The 23,722-nt window shown below is 42.5% G+C and overlaps 2 protein-coding genes across 4 annotated transcripts in view; both read left to right on the plus strand.

The window, feature by feature from the left end:
• The window catches only part of LOC121620830 (vesicle-fusing ATPase), a 33,615-nt gene extending 20,666 nt beyond the window's left edge, over positions 1-12,949 (plus strand). The window contains exons 3-21 of one of the 2 annotated variants that reach the window (XM_041957056.1): positions 426-525; positions 618-657; positions 1,013-1,179; positions 1,356-1,463; positions 3,116-3,191; positions 3,693-3,848; positions 4,555-4,754; positions 4,843-5,008; positions 5,835-5,909; positions 6,832-7,019; positions 7,153-7,248; positions 7,344-7,500; positions 7,741-7,874; positions 8,060-8,206; positions 8,398-8,532; positions 8,915-9,028; positions 9,383-9,438; positions 9,781-9,838; positions 11,743-12,949. In XM_041957056.1, the coding sequence (XP_041812990.1) occupies positions 426-525; positions 618-657; positions 1,013-1,179; positions 1,356-1,463; positions 3,116-3,191; positions 3,693-3,848; positions 4,555-4,754; positions 4,843-5,008; positions 5,835-5,909; positions 6,832-7,019; positions 7,153-7,248; positions 7,344-7,500; positions 7,741-7,874; positions 8,060-8,206; positions 8,398-8,532; positions 8,915-9,028; positions 9,383-9,438; positions 9,781-9,811 (2,146 nt within the window). In that variant the 3' untranslated portion in view covers positions 9,812-9,838; positions 11,743-12,949. The remainder of the gene's footprint in view (positions 1-425; positions 526-617; positions 658-1,012; positions 1,180-1,355; positions 1,464-3,115; positions 3,192-3,692; positions 3,849-4,554; positions 4,755-4,842; positions 5,009-5,834; positions 5,910-6,831; positions 7,020-7,152; positions 7,249-7,343; positions 7,501-7,740; positions 7,875-8,059; positions 8,207-8,397; positions 8,533-8,914; positions 9,029-9,382; positions 9,439-9,780; positions 9,839-11,742) is intronic. The other variant, XM_041957057.1, reaches the window with a different exon arrangement.
• A 2,481-nt stretch (positions 12,950-15,430) lies between these two features.
• LOC121620920 (thyroid hormone receptor alpha) overlaps positions 15,431-23,722 on the plus strand; it is a 109,890-nt gene continuing 101,598 nt past the window's right edge. For both annotated transcript variants that reach the window (XM_041957166.1, XM_041957167.1), the window contains exons 1-2: positions 15,431-15,501; positions 16,236-16,333. The gene's annotated coding sequence lies outside the window, so the exon portion shown is untranslated. The remainder of the gene's footprint in view (positions 15,502-16,235; positions 16,334-23,722) is intronic.

The raw sequence follows: 23,722 nt of genomic DNA on the forward strand, positions 1-23,722 counted from the left end.
AAGATGAATGTGTGCAGCATGAAAGGAGTTGTACATCTTGACAATATGTCATGCCTTCTTTTTTCCTACCTGCCCAGCACCAAACATTACGCTGACACAGCTAGCGACCGGCTGATGAAGCTAGTGAAGCATTTAGCAGCTAAAGAGGCCCGAATGTCCCCAAGAGCTGGTGGAGACCAAATGGGAGCAAGAAGGAGACTGACTATTGGGCTAATATTTATCAGAAACTGGAAAAATGAATGCTAATATTGCTCCACGTCTGTTGGATGTGTAAAAGGCAGCTGTTTGCTGTCATGAAATAGGTAAAGAACGTAACAGACAGCGCCATGCTGAATAAGATAGATAGAGTTGGATGAATCAGTGACGCTCAGTAGCTATGACAACACATGGAATAACCAGGGTCCTCCTGTCTGCTGTCTCTGCAGACATGTGACTGTGAAGACCACCCCCAACCACAAGTTTGTGTTCACAGTCAAGACCCACCACACCGTGACGCCTGGGAGCATCGCCTTCAGCCTGCCGCAGGTACACACACACACACACACACACGTTAATTAGTGCTTGTTGGCTGAATGCTCAGTCAATCCTTATCTCTCTTTCACTTCTCTCTCTCGTAGAGGAAATGGGCCGGTCTCTCCATTGGCCAGGAGGTGGAAGGTACGACATTCTCTGTTTGATTGCTGCAAGTGATGCTTAGCTACGCAACAAAAGGAAAGCTAACTGACACTCGCCATGCCGCGGCCTCCTTACACACTGTCAAGCTCCCCGTCCTCGAATGGCACAGATGTAGCATACAGGGATAGATGACCAGTTGAAATAGGACTGTTTGTTGAAACATGAGTCCATGGTTTCAACAAACAGGCTGCTCATTTCTAATTGGCGACAGTCAAATTTATTTATCTTGCATGTTCAGAGCAGTTGCTTTTTAACGTTCTGCTCTGTGGTCTGTACTGTGAAACGCCCGGTGAAACTTGAACGCCTGAGATCAGCTTGCCCCCATCTGTCCCCTCAGTGGCCAACTACAACTTTGACAAGTCCAAGCAGTGCATTGGCGCCATGACAATCGAAATCGACTTCCTGCAAAAGAAGAGCACCGACTCCTCCCCCTACGACTCAGACAAGATGGCGGCCGAGTTCATCCAGCAGTTCAACAACCAGGCTTTCTCTGTTACCCAGCAGGTTCGTGATCTCAAGACATCCAGGCTCACACACACACACACACACACACACACACACGCAGAGAACAATCACATACTAACACAAAGCCGTGGATGCATTTCGCTTTGTTCTTTGCTCTCTTTGACGCTGCTCTGCAAGTTTGTTTGATCATCCTCTCGCTTTCCTCCGTCTCTCAGCTCGTGTTTAGCTTCTGCGACAAGCTGTTCGGCTTGATGGTGAAGGATATCGAGGCCATGGATGCCAGCATCCTCAAAGGGGAACCAGCCTCTGGAAAGAAACAGAAGGTGCAGCTTGTGTTTTGTGTGCTTTGAGATTTATCGTCAACAACCGTCAAATCAAAAGTTCAGAGGGTCAGCGTTCACAGGCTTTTCTTAAATTAGGCTTTTATTGACATACGTTACCTGCCCCGTCCCGTTCAGATGGTAGGAGGTCTCTGCTGGAGAACACAGGAAACAGGAATGCTGTCCGGCTGCCACTGAAAGGTCATGCTGTTAGTTATCCCTTTCAGATGGGATTCAGATCTGACTCAATTCTCGCCCCGTTGGGATTTTATTGATCTTAAATTTCATTGCACCTCTGCTCCATTCCCTCCAATTTATAAGCCCTTTGTGTTTCAGAGAGGCAGAGGTTATAGCTCTGTTCCTTGTAAACTGGACTAACATAGTTACCCTTCTGTAATTAAACTCTAATTAATACCTAATCAGCTTGAAATAGAATTACTTTTGAGAAACGTAATGATGCGGATATGATCTGATTTCCGGTGCAGTCATGTATTGTCCATGATGAATTGAGGGGATTACAGTGGCGTGCACTGTGAGAGGATGCGCCATATGTTCACCGTATAATGTCGCTGCTTCATCGCTGCTGGTGAATAACTTATTTTAGTGATGCCACTGTAATGCAGATGAGCATCCGACTCCCCCAATTTATTGCACTGTGCCCTTTATCTGCACATGCACATCAGTATGGTGGTCCCTAAGGACAAAATCATCAAAAGCAAACATTGAGAGAAATGCACGTCATATCTACAAACTCTATAACACATGCAAAAGTAAAAATACAAACTTTAAGAGAAATGCGCTCCCAATTCAGAAGGGCTGAAACTAACAACTGCAGCCTGCAGAGATGTGGCTCGTCTTGCCACGTGATCCAACACAGAGACTTATTACCAATGGTAATAAGAAATTTCAACAGTTTCAACAGTTTATGTAGAATAAACGTATAATATTTGTTATATATTGCTACTGCCTGTAGCAAAAAATAAATAAAAAGGAAAGAAAAACATGAAATGGGTTTTCCTTTTCGAGGGCATATACATACTACAGCAAAGGACACCAGTTTTAATTGAATGTATGTAAATTCTTTGAACACAGACATATTTCAGAGGTGGTAATCTGAGTCACTCTTAAGGACCCCCTCACCCCACGGACCCCCCCCACCCCACGGGTCACAGAGCAACATTAAAGGAAATTCTAGACAACTTTAGAAAATCATCATGTACGGCAAAAACTTACAAGGTAGAAATACAAACATTAAGAGAAATATTGTCTCAAATTAAGAACTGCTGAAAATAACAAAACATGCGCTTGAGTTAAAGCGAGACAAATTCTTCAACTTGCGTAAGTGTTTTATTTGTTGCATTGATGGGTTTTTTGATTTTTTTGCTGCATTTACTCACTCACAGTGCTTTTGATCTCGTGTGTGTCATATCCATAGGGACATAGGGTCATATCCATGTTTGATTGGCAGTTGACCTGTAGGCTATGGAGGACAGAGACACCAGACACCAGTAATCAGCGCAGATGTGGATATATATCGATGAATAAAGCAGCTTTTAGAAGATTTCACCCTGTGGCTAAATGAAGGAAGCTGACTGTGGATGTGTCACTTCTCTGACTGGAGCACAGATTGGTTGTAACTCTGTTTTCTCTGACAGATCGACATCGGGCTGATGGTGGGCAACAGCCAGGTGATTTTTGAGAAGGCAGAGAGTTCGTCCCTCACACTTGTTGGTACGTTCTTTAATTTGGATTTGGATTTTGAAGGAAAAAAAAGTCACTTAATGAAGTGGCCAAATGCAGTCAGAACCTGTTTTTCTCAGGTTTTCTTAGCATGGTTTTATAAATGTAACATAAAGGAAATGTTTTATAAGATGAGATGTTTCAGCCGTCATAGTAAACTCACGAGTAATATGAGGGCCACGGAGCTGTCATGCAGCCTTTCCTCCACAGGGTGGTAGTAGGGCATTACAGTATTCTCATGTTATCTTCCACATTACCTCATAGGACTCCACTGTCTGCTGAGGAAAAGGCCAGGAAAGACTGACAGGCCAACCTTGACTTCTGTTTCATGTTTTTTAATTCAGTATCCACAGAAATCCTCCTTTCCTTTCCACCTGACATCTTGAAACATGGTTTATTTCTACGCTTTTCTTCCTCTGTGCTCATGTGCTCACTTGCTCTGACATAAATATCGATATGACATTTAAGCTGCTCCTTCTTGTGTTGTAACAGGTAAGGCAAAGACCAAGGAGGCAAGACAGACAATCATCAACCCCGACTGGAACTTTGAGAAGATGGGAATCGGGGGTCTGGACAGGGAATTCTCTGACATTTTCCGCAGAGCCTTCGCTTCCCGAGTCTTCCCTCCCGACATTGTGGAGCAGATGGGTGAGAGTCCTCCTCCGTCCTCGCTCTCTTTTTTAATGACTTCTCCTGCTCTTAAGGCAGATTGCCTCAGTTTATCGGTTAGTTGTTGTGCTGAGACTAAGTCAGCATCCGCCATCCTTTTATTGGTTGGTTACAAGACTTTTTGTCACTATATCCTTGTTTTTCTCTGTATTTATATATATATATATATATATGACATACACTGTGTGTAATGCAGGTGCTCTCACCTTTACTGTAAATTACTTAACCAAGGACTGAATCTAATTAGAGCAATAATTGATTTTACATTATGTATCAAATTTTGTTTGGCTAATGTAACCCTGCTAGTAATTTTATATACTGTATATTCCCCACGGCAGCAAAATGTAATATACAGTAATGTGATGGAGGAAACAGGGTTAGTCACAGTAGAAGAGCAGCTATTTGTTTTTCTCATCCACACACACAGACAATAACAAACAATTCATCCATTGGTTTTATGATTCATTTTATTAACTTGGTTTCTTCTCCCTCTGGCTTCGAGCACATAAAACTATTTTATAACACACATACATCGTTTCTCCTTCCAACCTCTTTTCCCGCCCCCCTTTCTCATTCTTCTTAAACTCTTCATTTCCCCCGTCACACTCACACTTTTTTCCTCCCTATTTCTTCTCTTTCTCCTCCCGTTGGCGCTTGGCATCCCGGCCTGCTTTCTTTGTTACAGGGTGTAAGCACGTGAAGGGCATCTTGCTGTTTGGGCCTCCAGGCTGTGGTAAAACGCTGATGGCCAGGCAGATTGGCAAGATGCTCAACGCCCGTGAGCCAAAGGTCGTCAACGGGCCAGAGATCCTGAACAAGTACGTGGGAGAGTCCGAGGCCAACATCCGCAAACTGTTCGCCGAGGCAGAGGAAGAGCAGAAGAGGGTGAGAGAGATGCTCGGTGTCCTTTCCTGTATGTTTGATTAAGAAAACAAACCTGAACTGATCATTTTTAAACTGGACCTGTTTCCAGCTCGGAGCCAACAGTGGTCTCCATATCATCATCTTTGATGAGCTGGATGCCATCTGCAAGCAGAGAGGCACGGGCGCCAGCAGCACGGGCGTGCACGACACTGTGGTCAACCAGCTCCTGTCTAAGATTGACGGCGTGGAGCAGCTGAACAACATCCTGGTCATCGGTCAGTACCATCAGAGGGCACTGTTTACCATCCTCACCAGCTGTGTCATGCATTGTAGTGATTGTGGAGTAAAGGCAAGTTTCACTCATCAAGTCATACAGCAAACTTGTGACACACGCATGAGCGCGCAAGAGCCCTGCAGCAGCCTGCGATGTGCAGAAGAAATCACTTCTGTGAAATGGGCCCCAGATTGTAAGCCCTGCAGTCATATTCATTTTCTGTGCACATTTTCAGTGTTGAATGATTTTTTACGTTCCATGATGACTGAAATGCTTTTCGAGCGTTGTGTTAGGCAGCCCCGTCACTGTCCAAACAGCCTACAAAGGGACTTCAGTTCTACAGATGTATGAGGATCTATACATAGCAGCATTGTAGCGGCCCTGGAGGCTCTTGGTGGTGTTACTGTGTCATGTTAGTTTTTCTTTATAATTTCATCACCCAACTTCTGAATTTAGCAATTCAGCAACTTCTGAATTAAATCAGATTCCTGTCCTCACAGTTTCCTTTTTTATTTTATTTTTTTTAAATGTTTTTATAGTGATGAATATCTATTCTCTCTATAGATTTTGTCCAAATATACTTAATATATCGAGGGATACAAAATGATATCAACATCATTTATTTGAATGCATGTGATATGTATATGTGTGTGTGTGATATTTTTAAATGCATCTTTTGACTCCACATGAGGTCAGCTTCTGCTGTTGTTCTATGTTGTGTTGTTATCGACGCCACTGGGACAAACTCTCAGAAATGAATGGTGCGCAGTATGAGTTCACAGCGTATATCAGCCATTCTCTCAGCGCTGCTGTCTCTTTGTCTCCAGGTATGACCAACAGGCCCGACCTGATCGATGATGCCCTGATGAGGCCCGGCAGGTTTGAGGTCAAGATGGAAATTAGTGAGTGTTCAGCTCCCTCGCTTTTTTCTATAGAAACAACTCGACATCAAGGACATTTTCTTCGCCGCATTTCCAGCTTTTGTGATGCATACACGATAATGAGATACTATGTACGAGCACGGCAATGGTTGGTACAGTGTTTGCTTGTGGACTGGATGGCTTGCTAGCATAACTCAAACACTGATAGATGAGCTAAGCACACTGAGCCCCAGCCTTTTCATCATAATGCTGCACTGGCCACTAAATATAATGCCAATCCTCTACAGTATATGCTGGACTGCGCTCTGCTGTAGCATCAGTGTATAAACTCTTGTAGCAATAGCTAAACCATTTGGCTAATGCTAACAATGTTAATTAGCTAATGCTACTTAGAAGCTAGTTCACAGCCACCATGCTTCTATCTTTTGAACGTTATCTTCAAGTGCACGTCTGTGTTTTCATCAAGGGCAACAGCTGACAGTATAGTTTATTCATGTATTCAGTTGTATTTTTGACTTGTCTGGTAGCTTTTTGCTGCACTTTGTCCGTTCGTTGCTTCATAATTATCTAAACTGCTAACTGCTCCTCCTAAAGCAAGACAAGCTTTTTATCACATTTTCCTTCTTTTTTAAAAATCTTTGTATACTGAAATACACAGATCTCTGTTTATTAAAGTTTACTTCATTTCCTGTACTGTAAATTTCTACTTTTAATGCATGTGTGTGTGTTTTGCTTACATTTTTATTACTAGTGTAAATAATAATAATATGATATGACTCATTTTCTTTTTTGCGTGTTTGTTACCTCCTCTGCTCTTTCACATCCTTCCTCTCTTCTTCAATCACCATTTCCAACACTCATTTCCTGCCTGTCCCTACCCATGTCCATCGTTTCCCTCCACCCCTCTTCCCCTGGTACTCGCTGCCTCATCGTCCAACCACAGGTCTGCCTGATGAGAAGGGGCGCGTCCAGATCCTGACCATCCACACCAACAAGATGCGGAGCTTCAACCTGCTCGCTCCCGATGTCAACATCCCGGAACTGGCGGTGGAGACGAAGAACTACAGCGGTGCAGAGCTGGAGGGGTTGGTCAGGGCCGCTCAGTCCACCGCCATGAACCGGCACATCAAGGTCACTTGGCACTTTCTGTACAAGCTCGCTAATTCGGGTTGGGTTGGGATGCTGTTTATAAGAAGAATCAATTCCCACTGAAATGTTTGCAGTTTCATTTGTATAACCTGTGTATGTGTCCATTCTTTTCCAGGCTACATCGACAGTGGAAGTGGACATGGAGAGGGCGGAGAAGCTGCAGGTCACCAGAGATGACTTCATGGGATCCCTCAACAATGACATAAAACCTGTATGTACCATGTGTCTGACTGCAGAACACAGTGCAACCCTGTAGTATGAGAAGGCAAAACACAGCTCCTAACACTTCCTCATGTTTTTATCCAGGCGTTTGGGACAAACCAGGAGGACTACGCCAGCTACATCATGAACGGCATCATCAAATGGGGTGACCCGGTCACTCACGTCTTGGACGACGGAGAGCTGCTGGTACAGCAGACGAAGAACAGCGATCGCACGCCACTGGTGGCTGTGCTATTGGAAGGTAAGAATATGGACAAATGCAAAATGAAAGCTGTACACGGCCTCACACGTGAACACACATGCAGGCTGACCCTGATCCACATCCCTGTGCAGTTAACCATAATGGTTGCTCCCGGCGGCCACTCTCTGTGTTTGCTCTCGAACATTTGAAATGCCTCCCGTAAAAAGCATGTTTATTTGAAAAGCTTCAGACGCACAAATACAAACCCGTGCAGACAGCAAATTGTACACACACCCCCAGGACCACCCCACAGTGGAAAGACAGCCTTGGCAGCTAAGATTGCAGAGGACTCGCAGTTCCCCTTCATTAAGATCTGCTCTCCAGACAAGATGATTGGACACTCAGAGATCTCCAAGTGCCAGGCAATCAAAAAGGTAAGTGCTGCAGTGTGTTTAACCCTTATTGTATGTCAGCAAACAATGAAACATATGCATTTAAACAATGGTTTGTATGACTGTTTACTCTGTATAATTGCCTCTTCCCTTTCACCACTGACTCCTCTCTTTGCTTTTTCCATCCATTAATATGGATCCTCCCTCCCTTTCTCCCTCCCTTTCAGGTCTTTGATGATGCTTATAAGTCGCAGCTCAGCTGTGTGGTGGTGGATGACATTGAGCGTCTGCTGGACTACGTCCCCATCGGGCCTCGTTTCTCCAACCTGGTACTTCAGGCTCTGCTGGTGCTGCTGAAGAAAGCTCCGCCAAAGGTCAGAGTGCATCTGTACCCTGTACACATACTTTTACAGTATTATTGTTGAAAAATCCCCCGAAAAGACCTCAGCCTCAGCATGTAAGTGTAAATGTATGCTACAAATAAGTATAGTGTGATTATGACTCTTGAATCTCCCATGTAGTGTAATTCATTAAGGACTAAACAACTTATTCATTCCTCCCTCAGGGCCGGAAGCTGCTCATCATTGGCACCACCAGCAGGAAGGACGTGCTGCAGGAGATGGAGATGTTGGACGCCTTCAGCACCACCATCCACATCCCCAACATCTCTACCAGGGAGCAGCTAGTCGATGCTTTAGAGGTATCAACACGCACACGTACATACACGCACATGCACGCCATCACAGGTTTCCTCTAAACGGAGTCGAGAAATTCAGCTGCTTGATGGTGAAGATGCTCACAGCTGCGCTTTCAGACAAGGACACGCAGATGAATGTGGCGCAGTGCACATAACCATCCCCCATCTGACGAGAGCAGTGGGGGATGATCACATTCATTCACGCACACAGCCTTGAAAGATCCGACTCTGGAACCTTTTTGTATGTCGGGGAAAACTGCTTCATTTAAAATGTGAATGCAAGAGGCTTCAACATAATTAAAAGGCGCTCGTTCTTTCTTTTTGGTTGGAGGTTTTTTTTTAAGGTGGTTTTGAAAATCTCCACCTTTGTTTGCTGTCTTCGTAGCTGCTGGGGAGCTTCACAGATAAAGAGCGGGCCAGCATCGCGCAGCAGCTCAAGGGGAAGCGAGTCTGGATCGGCATCAAGAAACTCCTCGTGCTCATTGAGATGTCGCTGCAGGTACAGCCGTGATGGCGTCTGCGTTTTCGAGCCCGCGGAGCACATGCATCAGAGTCTTTGTCCAGCCTGGAGCATGTGTGTTTGAAACTTCCTCCGCAGGGCCACATGACTTCCTGTTGACTCCACACACACATAATAATAATTTAATGATGCAGCTTTTCTATTTGAATGCATTTTAGTGGACCGCATGGATCAGCTTCTGCTCATAGAAATATCAATAAAGAGCTGTATCAGAGGGTTTTGACACTCAGAAAAAAAAATATTTTTCAATTATTGTATCCTGCAATACTGAATGTTCCCACAACACCAACAAGAAGCACCTCTCTCTCGCTCTGCTTTCTTTACTGTCCCTAGATGGACCAGGAATACAGAGTGACCAAGTTCCTGTCTCTGCTCAGAGACGAGGGGGCGTGAGTACAACCGTCCTGCACCAATCACACAGCCTCCATCAGCCTCCATCAGCCTCTCATGTTATCCTCACCTTCAGCTGTTTTTGTTTCTCCCTTCTTCCCTCTTATTTTTCTTTAGTCATTACGTGTCGATATGTTGTTATTTCCACAACCATCATTAACACAGTATACACGGCTCGGTATTGTCACACTAGAATACATATTGATTTTAAAGACTGTTATGTTTCCATACTGCACACACAGACTAGATGCCCATTGTCCTAACAGTGCAGAAAAATGCTAACAATCAGTGACCTTCTCTCACCAATATTAACCTTAACGGCTCTATTTTGCAATCACCAGGTTGCATGAAGGCGATCAAATCCGAATTTAAGCTGTCGGTCACTCTCTCTGTGCACTGGTAAGATCAACAGCAAAGCAATGAGACGTGTGCCTGACGGTTAGGAGTACAAACCCTGCAGCTTGCCTTTTAGCTTCTAGACTAGCATTAGCATAGATTTCAGCTAGAAGAGCTGTCTGAATGGCGTGTCAGTGTGTACAGTACATTTTACATGGAAAGCATCTACACTGAGGGTACAAATACAACTGATTCAGTTCAATTCATGTCTCACTCATTTCAAAGGTTAAAGTGAGACTACATAACTAGCTCGCTCACAAGTGGCATTTATATGACAATGATAGATATTAAGTTACACAGCATCTTCACCTGACGTTAATTAATGAGGTCGATTTTTACATGGCACTGGAAAATGGACCACCCAGCATATGTTACATAGTATGGGCCGGCCCCTAACGTTAAAACTGTCATTCATAATATGTTTCCTACCAGAAATGCATGTAATTTATATAGCATGGCATTCAAAATGTCATGCAAGCTTTGAATTTTTACTTCCTCTTCATCTTTATGTTATTGTTGCAAGCAGTTTTTTGACTCATCAAAGCATGGTCATATTTCTGCTATGGCTATATTTCATTTCTGAACAGGAGTGGTTCAATGCAGTGATTTTTTAAAGCATATTTTTAGCTTTTGTTATATTTTCAATTACAATTTTCAGTCTTGATCAGTGAGCAGAACAGGCCTTTAGGTGAAGGTTTCAGGAGTTGCTTGCAACAGCTCTTTGTAAGTTCCCACTTAGCGCAGTGAGCTAATGAAGTGTTTACTAAATGGAGATTAATGCATTACCAAATTAAAATGGGCTGCACCTCACGAACCGCACACGCAGAGATCAGTTACTAAATATATTCACATCCAGTGAGGGCCAGTTGTTTCATAGCTAATGTAATTCACTGACACTAACAGTAGCTTGCTAGTATATGACCATTTAGATTTAAAGTAAAGTAAAAGAGATATGAACTACGGTTGACACATCTGACCTGACACTGTGTAGCTTTGAACTAATTTTCACAAAAATAGCTCTACAGTATACATCAAGTAATAAAACATGCTAAAAGTTTCAGACTACATGAACAATTAGCATGAATTAGCTTAGCATATTTGGACATGTCCTGCTCATTGTAAACTGCATAAATGCTGACACATATTTTTCCGTGTAAAGTATGCATATGAAGAAAAACTACAGTTGCAGTGACCTCCTGCTAACATAGCTGATTGCTTTCAATTGCAAATGTTTCCTAGAAACAGATGACGTCTAGGTTATCGTAAGCATGTGAATTTCCAACTTGTAAATAGTGCTGAACATGAACACATGCAAGTCATTGACATGCCTACAGTCGAGATGACATGCAGAAAATCTCTGGAGTTTGATGGGTGCAATCCGATTTCATAAACTAATGGTTTGAAACTATCTCGTAGTTTCTTTACAGACACTTGACAGACTTTACAGACAAGCTTCGTACTGAACCGACAAACAGCTGGTGCAACCCTGAGCTAGAGTAGATGGCTGCAGTGAAAACATGCAGGGCTATAATGAAGTCTTCTAATGCTATTTGTGAACAGTGTGGTGGAGGGTCGAGGCTCGCCATGATATTAAAATGTCAATAAAACAAATGCATTCACTCAGACACACAATCAATAGAGCAGTAGTGTCAAAAGGTTGGTGAGTGATGGTTTTATGTTGTGGCTCTTCTTGTTTTATAGCCTGTTAAATCCTGCTCATCATTTTTTATTTTACTCGAGACAATGCCCAGCAATGTGCTGGTGCTGTGTGAGTACACTGGGGTTTGTTGAGGGTTGTTAGGGACCCCTCTTAAACATGAATTCTACTTGGGGGGTGTAATGCAACACCACCCGCAAGATACTGACACAGCCCTTGTCTGTCCTGTTCTGCTGTTTGTTTTCTCTAGTGGAGATCGCAGCTTCTATGAGTAGAGGAGCTGGAGGAGCGAAGCAGCCATCTTGCAATCAACAAGCCGCCCGTGGGACAAAACGAGGAAGAAGAGAAGGAGAAGAAGAAGAGATCTGCCTCTTGTCCATCCACCCAGCGATCCGTCCGTCCATCTGTTTATCTAAATACACACCTGGTCAAAAAGAGGAACACACGAGTCCTCTTTATCTCAGCATGTCTCAACGTCCTACTCATCATCATCATCAACTTCACTTACTGACAAATCACAGCAAACTACTGGCAGTCGCACTGTAACAAATCTGTTATCTGTAAAGAAACTGCAATAGATGATTGTAAAAAAAAAGTGGTGTTTTGTGCATCGTGCGTAAAAATAACCGAAAAAAAAAAGCCACGTATGTTTTTGGCTATAGTATTTGTTGTATTTGTTGCATATCTCTTGTCCTGGTAAAGATAGTTGTTAGTGTGATATGTATCCTCACGAACACAAGCCGTAGAAACAGAGTACATCCAAAACTGACGCAAGCCCCGAAGCCCTTTGAATATTCCAGATGTGACTCTGTGAGAGGCTTTTAGTGAATCTGTAGTGGCTGTAAAAAAAAGAAGCTGTTCCATGTGTAAATGTAAGCCCTTTAAATATACAGTCTGTAACTTGTTCATGTTCTGTAAATAGTATATATAGACAAAATGCAGTATATCATGAGAATCATTGAAATGATCAGTCTCAAGTCTATTTCGTATTATATCAGTATGATTCTTCCTCCCATTTGCTCCGGAGATGTTGACTTCACAAGGTTAATAGTGAACGTAAATGTAGGATTGTTGGCCTGTCTGTCTGTGTTGCGTGCAGTACAGTTCAGTCTAGCTAGTGTAGCTCTGGCATCGTCAGTGTTCAAATATTCTGCACTTTTTAACATCGACTCAAAAGACCTTTAGTTCTAATCTCCACTCGAGCCCGCGTTCGCTCTTGTGCATGTGTGGGAGAGCTAAATGCTGCATGTGTCCAGCGTGTAAGAGCGTGGGTGAGTGTGTGCTGGCAGAACGTGCTTTTGAACTCGAGCATGCGTGTGTTTCAGTGTGTGTGCAGCTGAATCCGGGTTTAGACAGTTGGTGGCTCGTCTGTGGGTTTTTTCTCATGTCACGTGTTCAGTGCTTATTGTCCAAAGTTCTTGTTTTGTTCTGACCATTGAGGACGTGCGTATGCGTGTGTGTGTAAATATCTATCAACATGAAGATGTATTATTGCAATAAAAAGCGCAGATGCACAGGAAAAAGAAACTTCCAGCTGCTTGTCTGGTCTCTTTTATTATTTATTGATGGATATATGGATAAACACGTAGAGCAGAAAGATGATTGAAATATCACTGATTTTCAGCGGTGAAAAGTAAATAAGCACATTTACTCAAGTACTGTAATCAAGTACAGTTTTGAGGTACTCCATTTTCTTCTACTTTACACATGTGTTCCACTACATTTAAGAGGGGAATATTGTAGTTTAACTCCACTATAAAACATGATCAAAATAATAGTGCATTGGTGTGGATTAAACTGCCAAACAGTTTATAGCAGCAAAAATGAACTTCACCTCCAGCAACACGAAAAGAAGACGGTGCCTGTGCGGGGCTGTTGTCTGCACAACACTCACAGTGTATGGCCTCCACTTCCACCTCTGCTTGCTTCATCTCTGTCTCTGTCAACTTCCTGTACCTTTACATCCTTTTTCTCATTGAAAATCTGGACAACAGTCAAAGTAAATGTTTAACCTCATACTTAAACCAGTTCCTCAAGAGTTTGCAGAAGTACATTTACTCAGGCTCTTCTACTTTAGTCAATTATTCCCATGTTATACCTTTTCTGCACTACATGTCAGAGGGACATGGTTGTTTTACTTGTACATTCAATTCACAGCTATAATTACATATTAAAGATTTTACACACAAAACAAGGGATCATCTTAGAATATACGTGATGTTTTCTTAAAGATTAAACTATCAACAGTAACACCAGTAATTCAAATGAGCTCCTCTTTAACCAACTGTAACAGTAAAATGCTGCGTATATCCTGCTTTGATGCAACAGTAATGATGCAGATTTGTACAAACGTTTGAGATACTCAAGTAAGATTTTGAATGCATGGCTTTTACTTTTAATGGTAAATTATTAATTTCTACTTTCTTAGACTTCCACTTAAAGTATCCTTTAAATTTTGCAATTTTTTCATTTAGTACAGTGGAGAAATAAGTACTGAAATCCTTTATTCAAGTAAAAGTAGCAATGCCTTGATGTAAAAACACTCCATTAATTAAAGGTTTTACTTAAGTAAATGTATTAAGAACAAAATGTTCTTAATTTTGCAATCACTGATTTTGTTTGGCCACTTGAACACAACATTGACATGCCACCTTTTAAATAGACATGACACCTTGTTAGCTAACAGTTGCTAGTTGTTAGCTTTTTTTTTTTTTTTTTTTTTACAAATACAGCAGTTAAGGAGCGATGTTAGCATTCACGTGAAGACTTCTTTCAGGTGAATATAAATCCATAATGACTCTTCCTTGAGCTCTGCTTCTGTTCTGTCAACCCAAACAGTGAAGTTAGCTCGCTGTGAGTCAGACAGCTAGCTAAACAATGAGCTAAAAGCCAATATAAAGCTGAGCGGAGCAGCAGATTCAGGTGCTAACTCTCTGTCAGGTGAGGTCCATCACTACCAGCGCACTCTCACACTGTTTTCACTTTGTCAAGTGATAAAATATTGATTACAACTGCTTTCAAATGTAAACAGTACTCTTTCAAAGTATTACTGGATCATTGTCAGCGCGTAAGCGGCATTTTGATACTGTAGCACATGTGGAGCTAGCTTTAATACTTCATAAAGGTTTGGTACATTTATCTCATAGATTCACAGTACATCACATTTTATAAGAGAATCAGGCTATATGTTTTATATCTAAAAACAACTAATATATACAGCTGTAAGGCAAATGTAGCACAATGAAATAATCATAATATGATATAATGGAAGTTATACTCTCTGAAATATAGTGAAAGTAGCATAAAATGAAAATAATCAAGTAAAGTGTAATACAAACAGGAAATAATCAAGTAAAGTGTAATTCAAACAGGAAATAATCAAGTAAAGTGTAATGCAAACCAGAGGATAATCAAGTTAAGTGTTATTCAAACAGTATTTAGTTGTTATCCACCACATCTTGAGTAGCTAAACAGTGTGAATGCTTTCTCCACCTCTGACAGCCTCTGTTGCTGCGGACTGTTTGTGGTGGAGGGACGGGTGAGGTTCCTCTTTAATTCTCCGGCCTCCCGGGATTACGCAACCGCGCGGCAGTACTCGTCTCCGGCCGGTAGAGGGCGGTGCGCAGCCTGGTGACGCTGATGAATCATCCCCGGCGGCAGCTCCGCTTCTCCTGACCCGCATTCACCCGTACTGTACAGGCAGGGAGGGGGGGGAGGACCGAGCACAGAAAGCAAATAAACGCTGTGGAGTTCTCCTGCAGACCGTGGCCATGGCATTGGCAGTCCCTGGCAGACGCGGCGCTCCCGTCTCCTCGCACCTGATAGCGGACTGAAAGGGGGCCACCACCGGGAGAGCCGTTAGCGACGCCGTTTGAGGCGCTTCTCAGCTTGTATTTCTACGTATTTGTTCTTTTTTTTTTTTTCTTCACGTGTTAATCCGGCTGTTCCTTGCTCACTGGCTTTATGTTGGCGGTACAGGAGGCGGTTTTGTACCATAAGTCGAACATTGGTGAGTGTGTCAGTTTATTACATTCACACTATAACGACAGGCAGTGAAGGCGTCTTAATGGGGCGGCGGTAGCTATACCGTGAGTGTTGTCCTCACGTCAACCCGGGCGCTGCGCCGGCCTGCGTACTGTACTGTACCAAAGGGTTCATGCAAAGAAGCTTGGCCAGTGTGCTGAGTGTACCTCCGTGTGCCACTCGAGACAGTAACCTGCGTGACAGCCATGTGCTCGCCTCGCTGGCGTTGTGCTGAGGGACCTGGGTCAGGTAGGGCTGAGTTCACGGTTAAGGTCGGAACTATACGATCCTTGCAATCAGAAACCTGTTCACCTCCACTCAGCCCTACATGGCTGTACGGTCTGGACGTGTGAGAGATGACACCCGGCAAGGTACAGAGATAGGGCTTTGTGCCAAGATGTTTGCAGTTTATGGACATGTATGTAGATATGTACGCGTGAGTCAGTGCGCGGCCACACTTCGCATTCCTTGTCTTTGACCTATGGAAGTAGGTCTGTGTGTACCAAAGTGTGAGAGTTGATATGAATCATGCATAGGACAGCAGGAAATATAAAATGTGGTTCCCAGCCTGTAGGTGCTCCTGCAGGCTGAGGCGTGGTGATTTGTGTGATATTATGCACTGAGTTACACATAATACCAGTAGTCTTTGCATTGTGTGTGTGTGAGTGTGTGGTCAGGTGAAAGCTATGCTTAATTAATTTTTTTGTATTTTGACTGCAGGATGAGGGCAGCAGCATCTGCTTCATTTGTGGACCAATCAGACGTGATTGCATGAGTCGTTTGGGCCGGAGCGGCAGCTGAAGACGTCCTCGGTTAGGGTAGGTGACCAGCACCATCATCAGAGCGGCGCGCGGGGGTCAGGCTAATGTGTGAGAAGTGCATGGTGATTTCATATAGAATGTCCACGCAACACGCTAATGGTGAAGGCTGCCCCGCCTGGCACCGCGCATCATGCCTGGCTTCATGTTTCACATGAGCCGCTGTCACTCCACATTTCACTTGTGAGCGAGGAATATTCCCCAGCTGAAGGTGACACGGAACTTTTGACGTGGCGTGACCCATTTGTCATTCGCCTCTTTGCCGAAAACCTTCAAGCCCATTCAAGATGTCTAATGTGTCAAATAGAACTTCTCCGGAGAGGTGGACAAGACGGAAAACTCTCATGTAACCATAACTGAGTGTAAAACAACAATGAATGTGGAACCAGAACTGATATTTCCCAGTCGTGCGGCAGAGTGGCCTACATAAAATTACACGGGAAGCGCTCTCACTCAGGTTGTTTACAAGAGCTTCCCCCACTAACCCAGTTAGGATTTAGATAGCCGGTGCTTTTTATTAGTTTTCACCAACCCTTCAAAGATTTATTATTCTCTGTGAGTCCTTCCCTCAGACTTGTTTTCTTGGAAGAAAGGACATTTGTCTGAGTGGGCATTATTTTCTTAAAGCAGCTTTACAAGCAATGACCCAATGCTAAGCTAAGTAAAGCTAAAACTGCAGCTGATATCTGTTTGGCAGGTGTGCGCAACCTGTCAGGATTTCACTAACATTATAGAAAATTGATCAAATATATATCACTATTAAGAGTATTGCTCGTCTTAAAGATATCACGGTGCTACTGGAATGAGTCACAAACCAAAGTCCATGCAGAAAATACTCATGTATGTATGTGTACATACATACACAGCCATAATCTCTGCCTGCAGCCAGACGTGACCTCTTTTGACGTCCGTTGCTAACGCCCTCCTCCCCCTCCCCTCAGTTCCCATAGCTCGTAGCTGCAAGGCGGTGTCCTGGTTTTCTGAGGTTGAGGCTTAATGTATAGCGAGCACGGGGGTTGAGGGAGGGGGAGGGGGAGCGACAGGAAAGAAAACCAGTCTCTCTCCCCATGAAAATCAGTTACATAACAGGCACTGTGGAGGCAGCCGCTGCCCTAGTCTCTGAGGTCCCACAGCCTGCTTACATCACAGAGGTATAGACTGAGGGGAGGAGGGGCTTTCACTCAGCTATTCATTTAGCTTTGTACCCTAATTTAATTTGATATGACTGTCTACACACACAACCAACATACTCCAGTTTAAGATTTTTACTGTTTGTCCTCTGTGTTGTATATATATATATTTGGCTGCACCAATGTAGGACTGCTACTATTACTTTCATGACCAACTATTGTGTGCTATCACAAGATATTTTTCATGTTGTTTTGGCATGTTAGAGCATCCACGACTGCTACATTTTAGCAGTCGTCAGCTACTCCCAAAAAGTTGTCGACTAAGCGAGAGACACATCTTATTATTTTCACTCAATAATGATAATGAATCAAAAAGATACCAGATACCAGTAAAGGGTTAGATATTACTCTGAAATAGATATCACACTAGCTGAAATAGCAGAGCCCTTCAGTGGCTTTGAGGGTGCAAGTGAGCTGTGATCTGATTGGACGAAACCTTTTTAATTTTATTGCTATCACCCGAAAACAAATGATTTTGTTTTTACAGGAAGCTTTTCTTGTTATATCAGCATGTCACTTTACCTTGTTAAATCATGCTAGTTCCTTGCTATTTCATGAAATTGAGACATCTCATTATGACAAACCTTTCTCGTCATGATGCGATAGCATGGTGTGTTGTTACAGCAAGCTTGAATTTGATCGACTAGATGTTTTAAAACAACGCCAAAATGAAGGCACCTCCACAAAAGCGTGTTTGCAGTTTGTATTACAGGGCATTTCTACTGTGTTTATGAGTGCAAAATCTGAGAAACGGGGATGAAAAGCCATACAGATTGGTTGTCACACTGATTTTTGCAGTGCTGGCTCTATTAGAGACAACATCAGCGTGGTGGAGGATGTTTTCGAAGCTGTTTCTAAATTACATTTCACTTCGCAGAAACTCTTGTCATACTGCAGCTGAGAAAACCTTTGAATTCAGTCTCTGAACTGACCGCACTATTTAATACCATCTCCTCCAATATAACCTTCCTTTGTGTGCACTGAAATATGATTATTAATATCTTTAACCAAGCTCAGTAGCAAAGAACGTTCCTCTACACGCTGCTGTTTTCCTGACATATCCAAGCTGCTTCTGAAACAATAAGAGCTCTGTGCCAATCTGGATCATCAGTGTTGGTAAATACCCTGCGAAATTGAAAACATGTGGTGATGATAAAGTTATGCTGCCCTGATGGTAATTTCCTCAGTAAATCTTCTTTGGTGTAGCAATGTTGTTGACAGTAAGCCACTTAATAGGATATTCCTGCTCACTGCCAGCCAAACAGGAAAAACACCCCCAGACATGAAAATGGGTCTTTAGGTTGAGACATTAGAAATAGCCTTTAAAATTCTAACACTGAAGACAGAGAAAGGCGGCTTGGGTAGAGAGGTCATGATGTGCAACAAAGGTCCCAGGGCAAAACGGAACCAGGGGCTTCGGTCTCATGGTGTGCGTCTTAACTTGCCTGTTTGATGAATCCACATCAGAAATGTTTGTTTTGTTATTCAAACATCTATATAGCCTCAAAAATCCACTAATATTCTGGCTGTTTCATTTCAAAAGAAGAAAGATTTGCTAGAAGACGTATTTGTCGCTTCCACTTTTTGTCCCATTCCACTGACTCCACAGCACACCTGCACAGTAATTAGACGTATTCGACGGGTGTGGACCTACTGTGCCTGATCCCTCAATGTGTGACACATTATACCTTTATTATTGACTTTGCACGTCATTCCCAGTGTACAGTAATTTTCATCCATCTTCAGCCTGAGCTGAGCTCCGATTCACCAGAAGTCCTAAAAACACCTGTGATGGCGTGCAGGGCCGTTATGCAAACTGCATAAGAGAATGTGGGAAGATTCATTGGACCAGTATTCTGTAATTACCACTTGTGGCCACAGTGGCCGCTGTTCAGCTAAAGTCGCATAGGCTTTAACTTCTTATCCATATTGATCAATATCAATATTTATCACGATATATAATTTGACACTGCTCTCAGATTAAAGAGTGCCCCTGGCCATACTGAATTATTGAACACATATAATCACACTAACCTCTGCATTGACTTGAACTGCCTCTCTTTGGTGAGGCGTCTGATGTCAGATGATGATGATGTTGATGATGAATCTTACAGCTGTCTTGCAGCAGTTTTCCAGGTTTGGGTCAGTCAGTCTTGAGCTGAACTGAGTCTTTACAAGAGTCAGTTCTGAAAGGAGCGGCTCTCAGTAGCAGGTCGCTGCTTTGCAGCTCAATGATTTCATGCTGCTGGTTGTCGGGAACATCAGCTGATTCCACCTTAAACAGCAAACATGTTCAGTTCCTTTTCTTTACTTTTCATGTTGTAAAACCTCTCAGCAAACGCCTGCAGGAGTTTCAGACTCAGTAGCATATTCAGATGTAATAGCAGAAGAGTAGGAACTTACAGTGTTTCCTCTTTCCAGTTGAACTTGCTGCAGCTTTAAGTTCACTTCAAATGATTTCACATTTGAAAGCAGAGAGCTGAGCGCTGCTGGAGCTTGAGGTTCAGCTCTAAAAGGTTCTTGGTAAAGTCCACCATGAAGGCTTGCTATCACTGAGTGTCCAAATAAGGTTTTCCTTCATTCTCTATGAGTTATTCCAGACAAACTGACACTTAGAGATACAGCTTGATCCGTCTCAAAATGGAGATGAAACAGATGGAGGGTGTTTCTGTCCGCTACGTTTGCTTTTATATTAACCTGGAAACGTGTGTTTGTCTGTTAAAACGGACACAAATCTGCTGGAGACGGCGGATTTAGCTGACACTAATTAGCTGAAATGGAGTGACGCTGGGGTAGAACATAACTTTATGGTGTTAAACACTGTACATGTCAAGTGGGACATTTTACAGTGTAAAAATGAACTTATCTGTGCTCTGTGGTCAACAGCATTTATTAGACAAACAAACGTCATCCTAGTTTGTCAATCGCCACTATAGTTTCTTGTTATAGATATATGTGCATATAGATACGTCTACAGTAATATAACAATTATTGATAGATGCAATAACTTAATATCAGCTGTTATATTGGCCTGTCTAATTGATTAGTTGTAGCGCAAACTGAAACTTTTTGAATTGATCAAAACATAATACAGTTTTTAAATGGCTACAAATCCATCCTCAGTAAGTTTGTCTGCAGTCTGTTTTAATGGTCAGCGCTTTGCTGTTGGGTAGCTACTCTTCTTTGCCTTGTCTTACTTTGCCTGCAAAGCTATTTGGAATAATAATGTGGTGTCTGCAACCGTGAGTTGATTAATTGATGAACGCATCAAAGAATATTAATTAACACTGTTTTTTATCTTCCTCGAACAGAAAGTTGATGAATGTTTCATGATGTTAGCTTGTCAAATTGGATTTGCTTCTTTTCACTGTTTCATAGCAATTTAAACAGAAATATGTGTGGCTTTGGACTGTTGGTATCTGAGTTTTGGTTAAAAAAAGCATTTGAGGATGTTTCTCTTGCCTTTGGGAAAATATTATATAGATTTTAATACCCTGCTCTGGGACATTTAATTAGAATAACCAATAGATGTATTTGAAAAATAACTGACAGGTGAACCAGTAAGTGTAAAACGCAGAATAGTGCAAGAAATGCCAAAATGTGGATGCAAACACACACACACACACAACTGAGAGAGCGAGAGAGAGAAAGGCAGCACGCTAGCAAGAGGTCATCCCTTGAACTCTCAAAAGTGCAACCACATCGACAGATGCAAGAGTTTCCTGAAGACGTGGTGGCTGTATGCGAGGAATCAGACATTGTGTAAGACTGAAAATGCTCCGTCTGATAGCACATTTAACACATTTAATGCAGCAGCGTTGACAGCAGCCTGTGTCAGACCCAGTCAGATAATTAGACATTCTCTCTGATGACAAAATGTGCTCATGTTGTAAAACACTGAATTCAGAAATGCTGACAGAGAAAACACAGGATTTAGGAAAAAAATGGAATCTGGATACTACTATGACAGATTTCAGAGAGCTCTGTATTAGTCCCACGCCTATATGCGACCTGGTGACTGAGAAGGAAGGAGAGGCAGAACAAGAATGGGAAAGAGATAAACAGTGCAGAGCCTAAACTTAGGGACGACTGATTGAAGTTACCACCTGGCGTGCTGTACTGTACGTGCTGCCTGACTGAGAACAATATGAAACAGGCTGTGCAGCTCTTGCTCACACACACAGACACAAGGTATTATGGAGCCTCGGGGCACTTCCTTCATACTAGTTTCTTTGGAATGTTCTGTTCTTTTCTGTCAGGGCAGAAACATCTTTATGTAAGGCAGCCCCAATTCAATTAGTGTGAGACACAATGCATCTCCCACACAGAAAATTAAATGTCTATCAGTCAGCCGAGGACGATCCTCCCTCCGTCTGACAGGAAATGTCTTGTGAAGAGGTCTTAAATCCAGCCCCAGAATCACCAGAAGTCTCTTGACGTGTCATTTTAGGACCACGACACAGCGCTGGTTGTTTTAATGTTGTGTTGCTTGAGTGATTTAAAGCAGTATGCAATCAAAGCGTGAGTTATGAGCAGAACACGTTAACAACTGCAGTCATGTGTGGAATGAGTTTTTGGAAGTGTTTTATCTGTGTGTTAATGCAGATACTGAACACTTGAAAGCTGCTGGAGTAGGGCAGGGCAGATTCATTAAAGAGAGAATGTCGTTTCTCCGTCTGTTTGGTACTTCCTCACTGATTTTCATCACTGCTGTTGCAGCTACTTTCTTTGGCCTTTCCTGTACCTTGGCAGGCGCAACCAGTTCACCAACCACAGCAAATAGGACATGGAACAAAAAAAAAGGAGAGCAGACAGGTTTTCACGTGTTGGAATGGGGTTGTCTTTGCTAAATTAAAAAAATTGTTTTATAGAAAAGAACTTTTATATTCCTGTAATTATGTTTATTAAACATTTAATTGTGTGTTTAAGTTGTTATGAGCACTGAATAAATTAGGCCCAGTACCGAGCTATAAGGCGAGAGGCAGATCTAGACTGTAAATGTAAAGAAGGCAGAGCGGTACCCACCATTGCAGGCCATCCACTGTGTCCGTCAGTAATGTGGGATAGAGGCAGGATAATATGAAAGGGGATTTAGAGGCTATTATCTTGAAAACAGGCCAAGGACCTAAAGATATTAAGGGCTGAAATAAAGCAGATACTTGAATTTGTCTTGGAAAATATAAAACCCTGCTGCAGGCCTGGAATTAAGTCATTCTTAGGCCAGTTTGGCCTTTGACAAATACAGATTTATTGCGACATTGTGGCTGAAATGTAGAGCGCCAAGACCAAAACCAATGGTGCAATTACAAAAAGTGACAATCACAGCTTATGAAGAAATGCTAATCTGTATTTATAAAGTTTGACTTTTCCACAAAATGATGTGTGATTGATTTTTGAAAATTCAGACAACCCATATTAATTGTTGTTGGAATGAAGTCTATAAATGGGCAAAGGGTGCTAAAGATGTTACCACACCCATGCAACTATTAGCATTTGAGTCTGGGATCAGGAGAGCAGCCACAAAAATGACTTTAAACACTTTCATGTCCTTGTTGCACGTTAAGCACTGATGGAAAAGTACAAGGCCAGACTACTGGTCTCTCCTTATCACCAGATACACTGCACACACTCAGAAAGAGGAGGTCATGCTGTACAGAGGAATATTAGCTGGTTCTGGCTGAATAATTGTTAATGTTCCGCATAAAAGGTAAGCAAAAAAACAACGAGAACCTTTCAAGTTTCATCAGAGGTCATGTCAGCACGTTGTGTTTAGCTAAGTAGTTGAAAATACGTGTACAAAAGGCAACCATGTACCATTAAATCTCAGTGTTTTGATACCACCCTGCCACTGTGCATTGAACAGTATGTGCACAGTACTGAGACCTGTCGAGTGCCAAAAGGTGTGTCAGATATGTAATCTTGTTTACTCAGTGTGATGGTATCAGGTGTACACTAGCACTGTAAAAAGTAGCTCTACTGGTTCTTGTACATAATTTGATATCCTTTATGTGAAAGAGAATAAGATAAAAACAAGAAATAATTGTTATTTTCCTATTGTTGTTCCTTGTCTTTATGTCTCTCTCTGACATTATTATTGCTAATTAGTGAAGTAAATCAGTATTGTGCTGTTTAGCTCGTTATGTTTGTGAGGCATGGCACCTTGAAGATCATAATTTTTATCAAAACCAGAGAGAAGTAA

This window comes from Chelmon rostratus, chromosome 17 (genome assembly GCF_017976325.1).
Source record: "Chelmon rostratus isolate fCheRos1 chromosome 17, fCheRos1.pri, whole genome shotgun sequence".
NCBI lineage: Eukaryota > Metazoa > Chordata > Actinopteri > Chaetodontiformes > Chaetodontidae > Chelmon > Chelmon rostratus.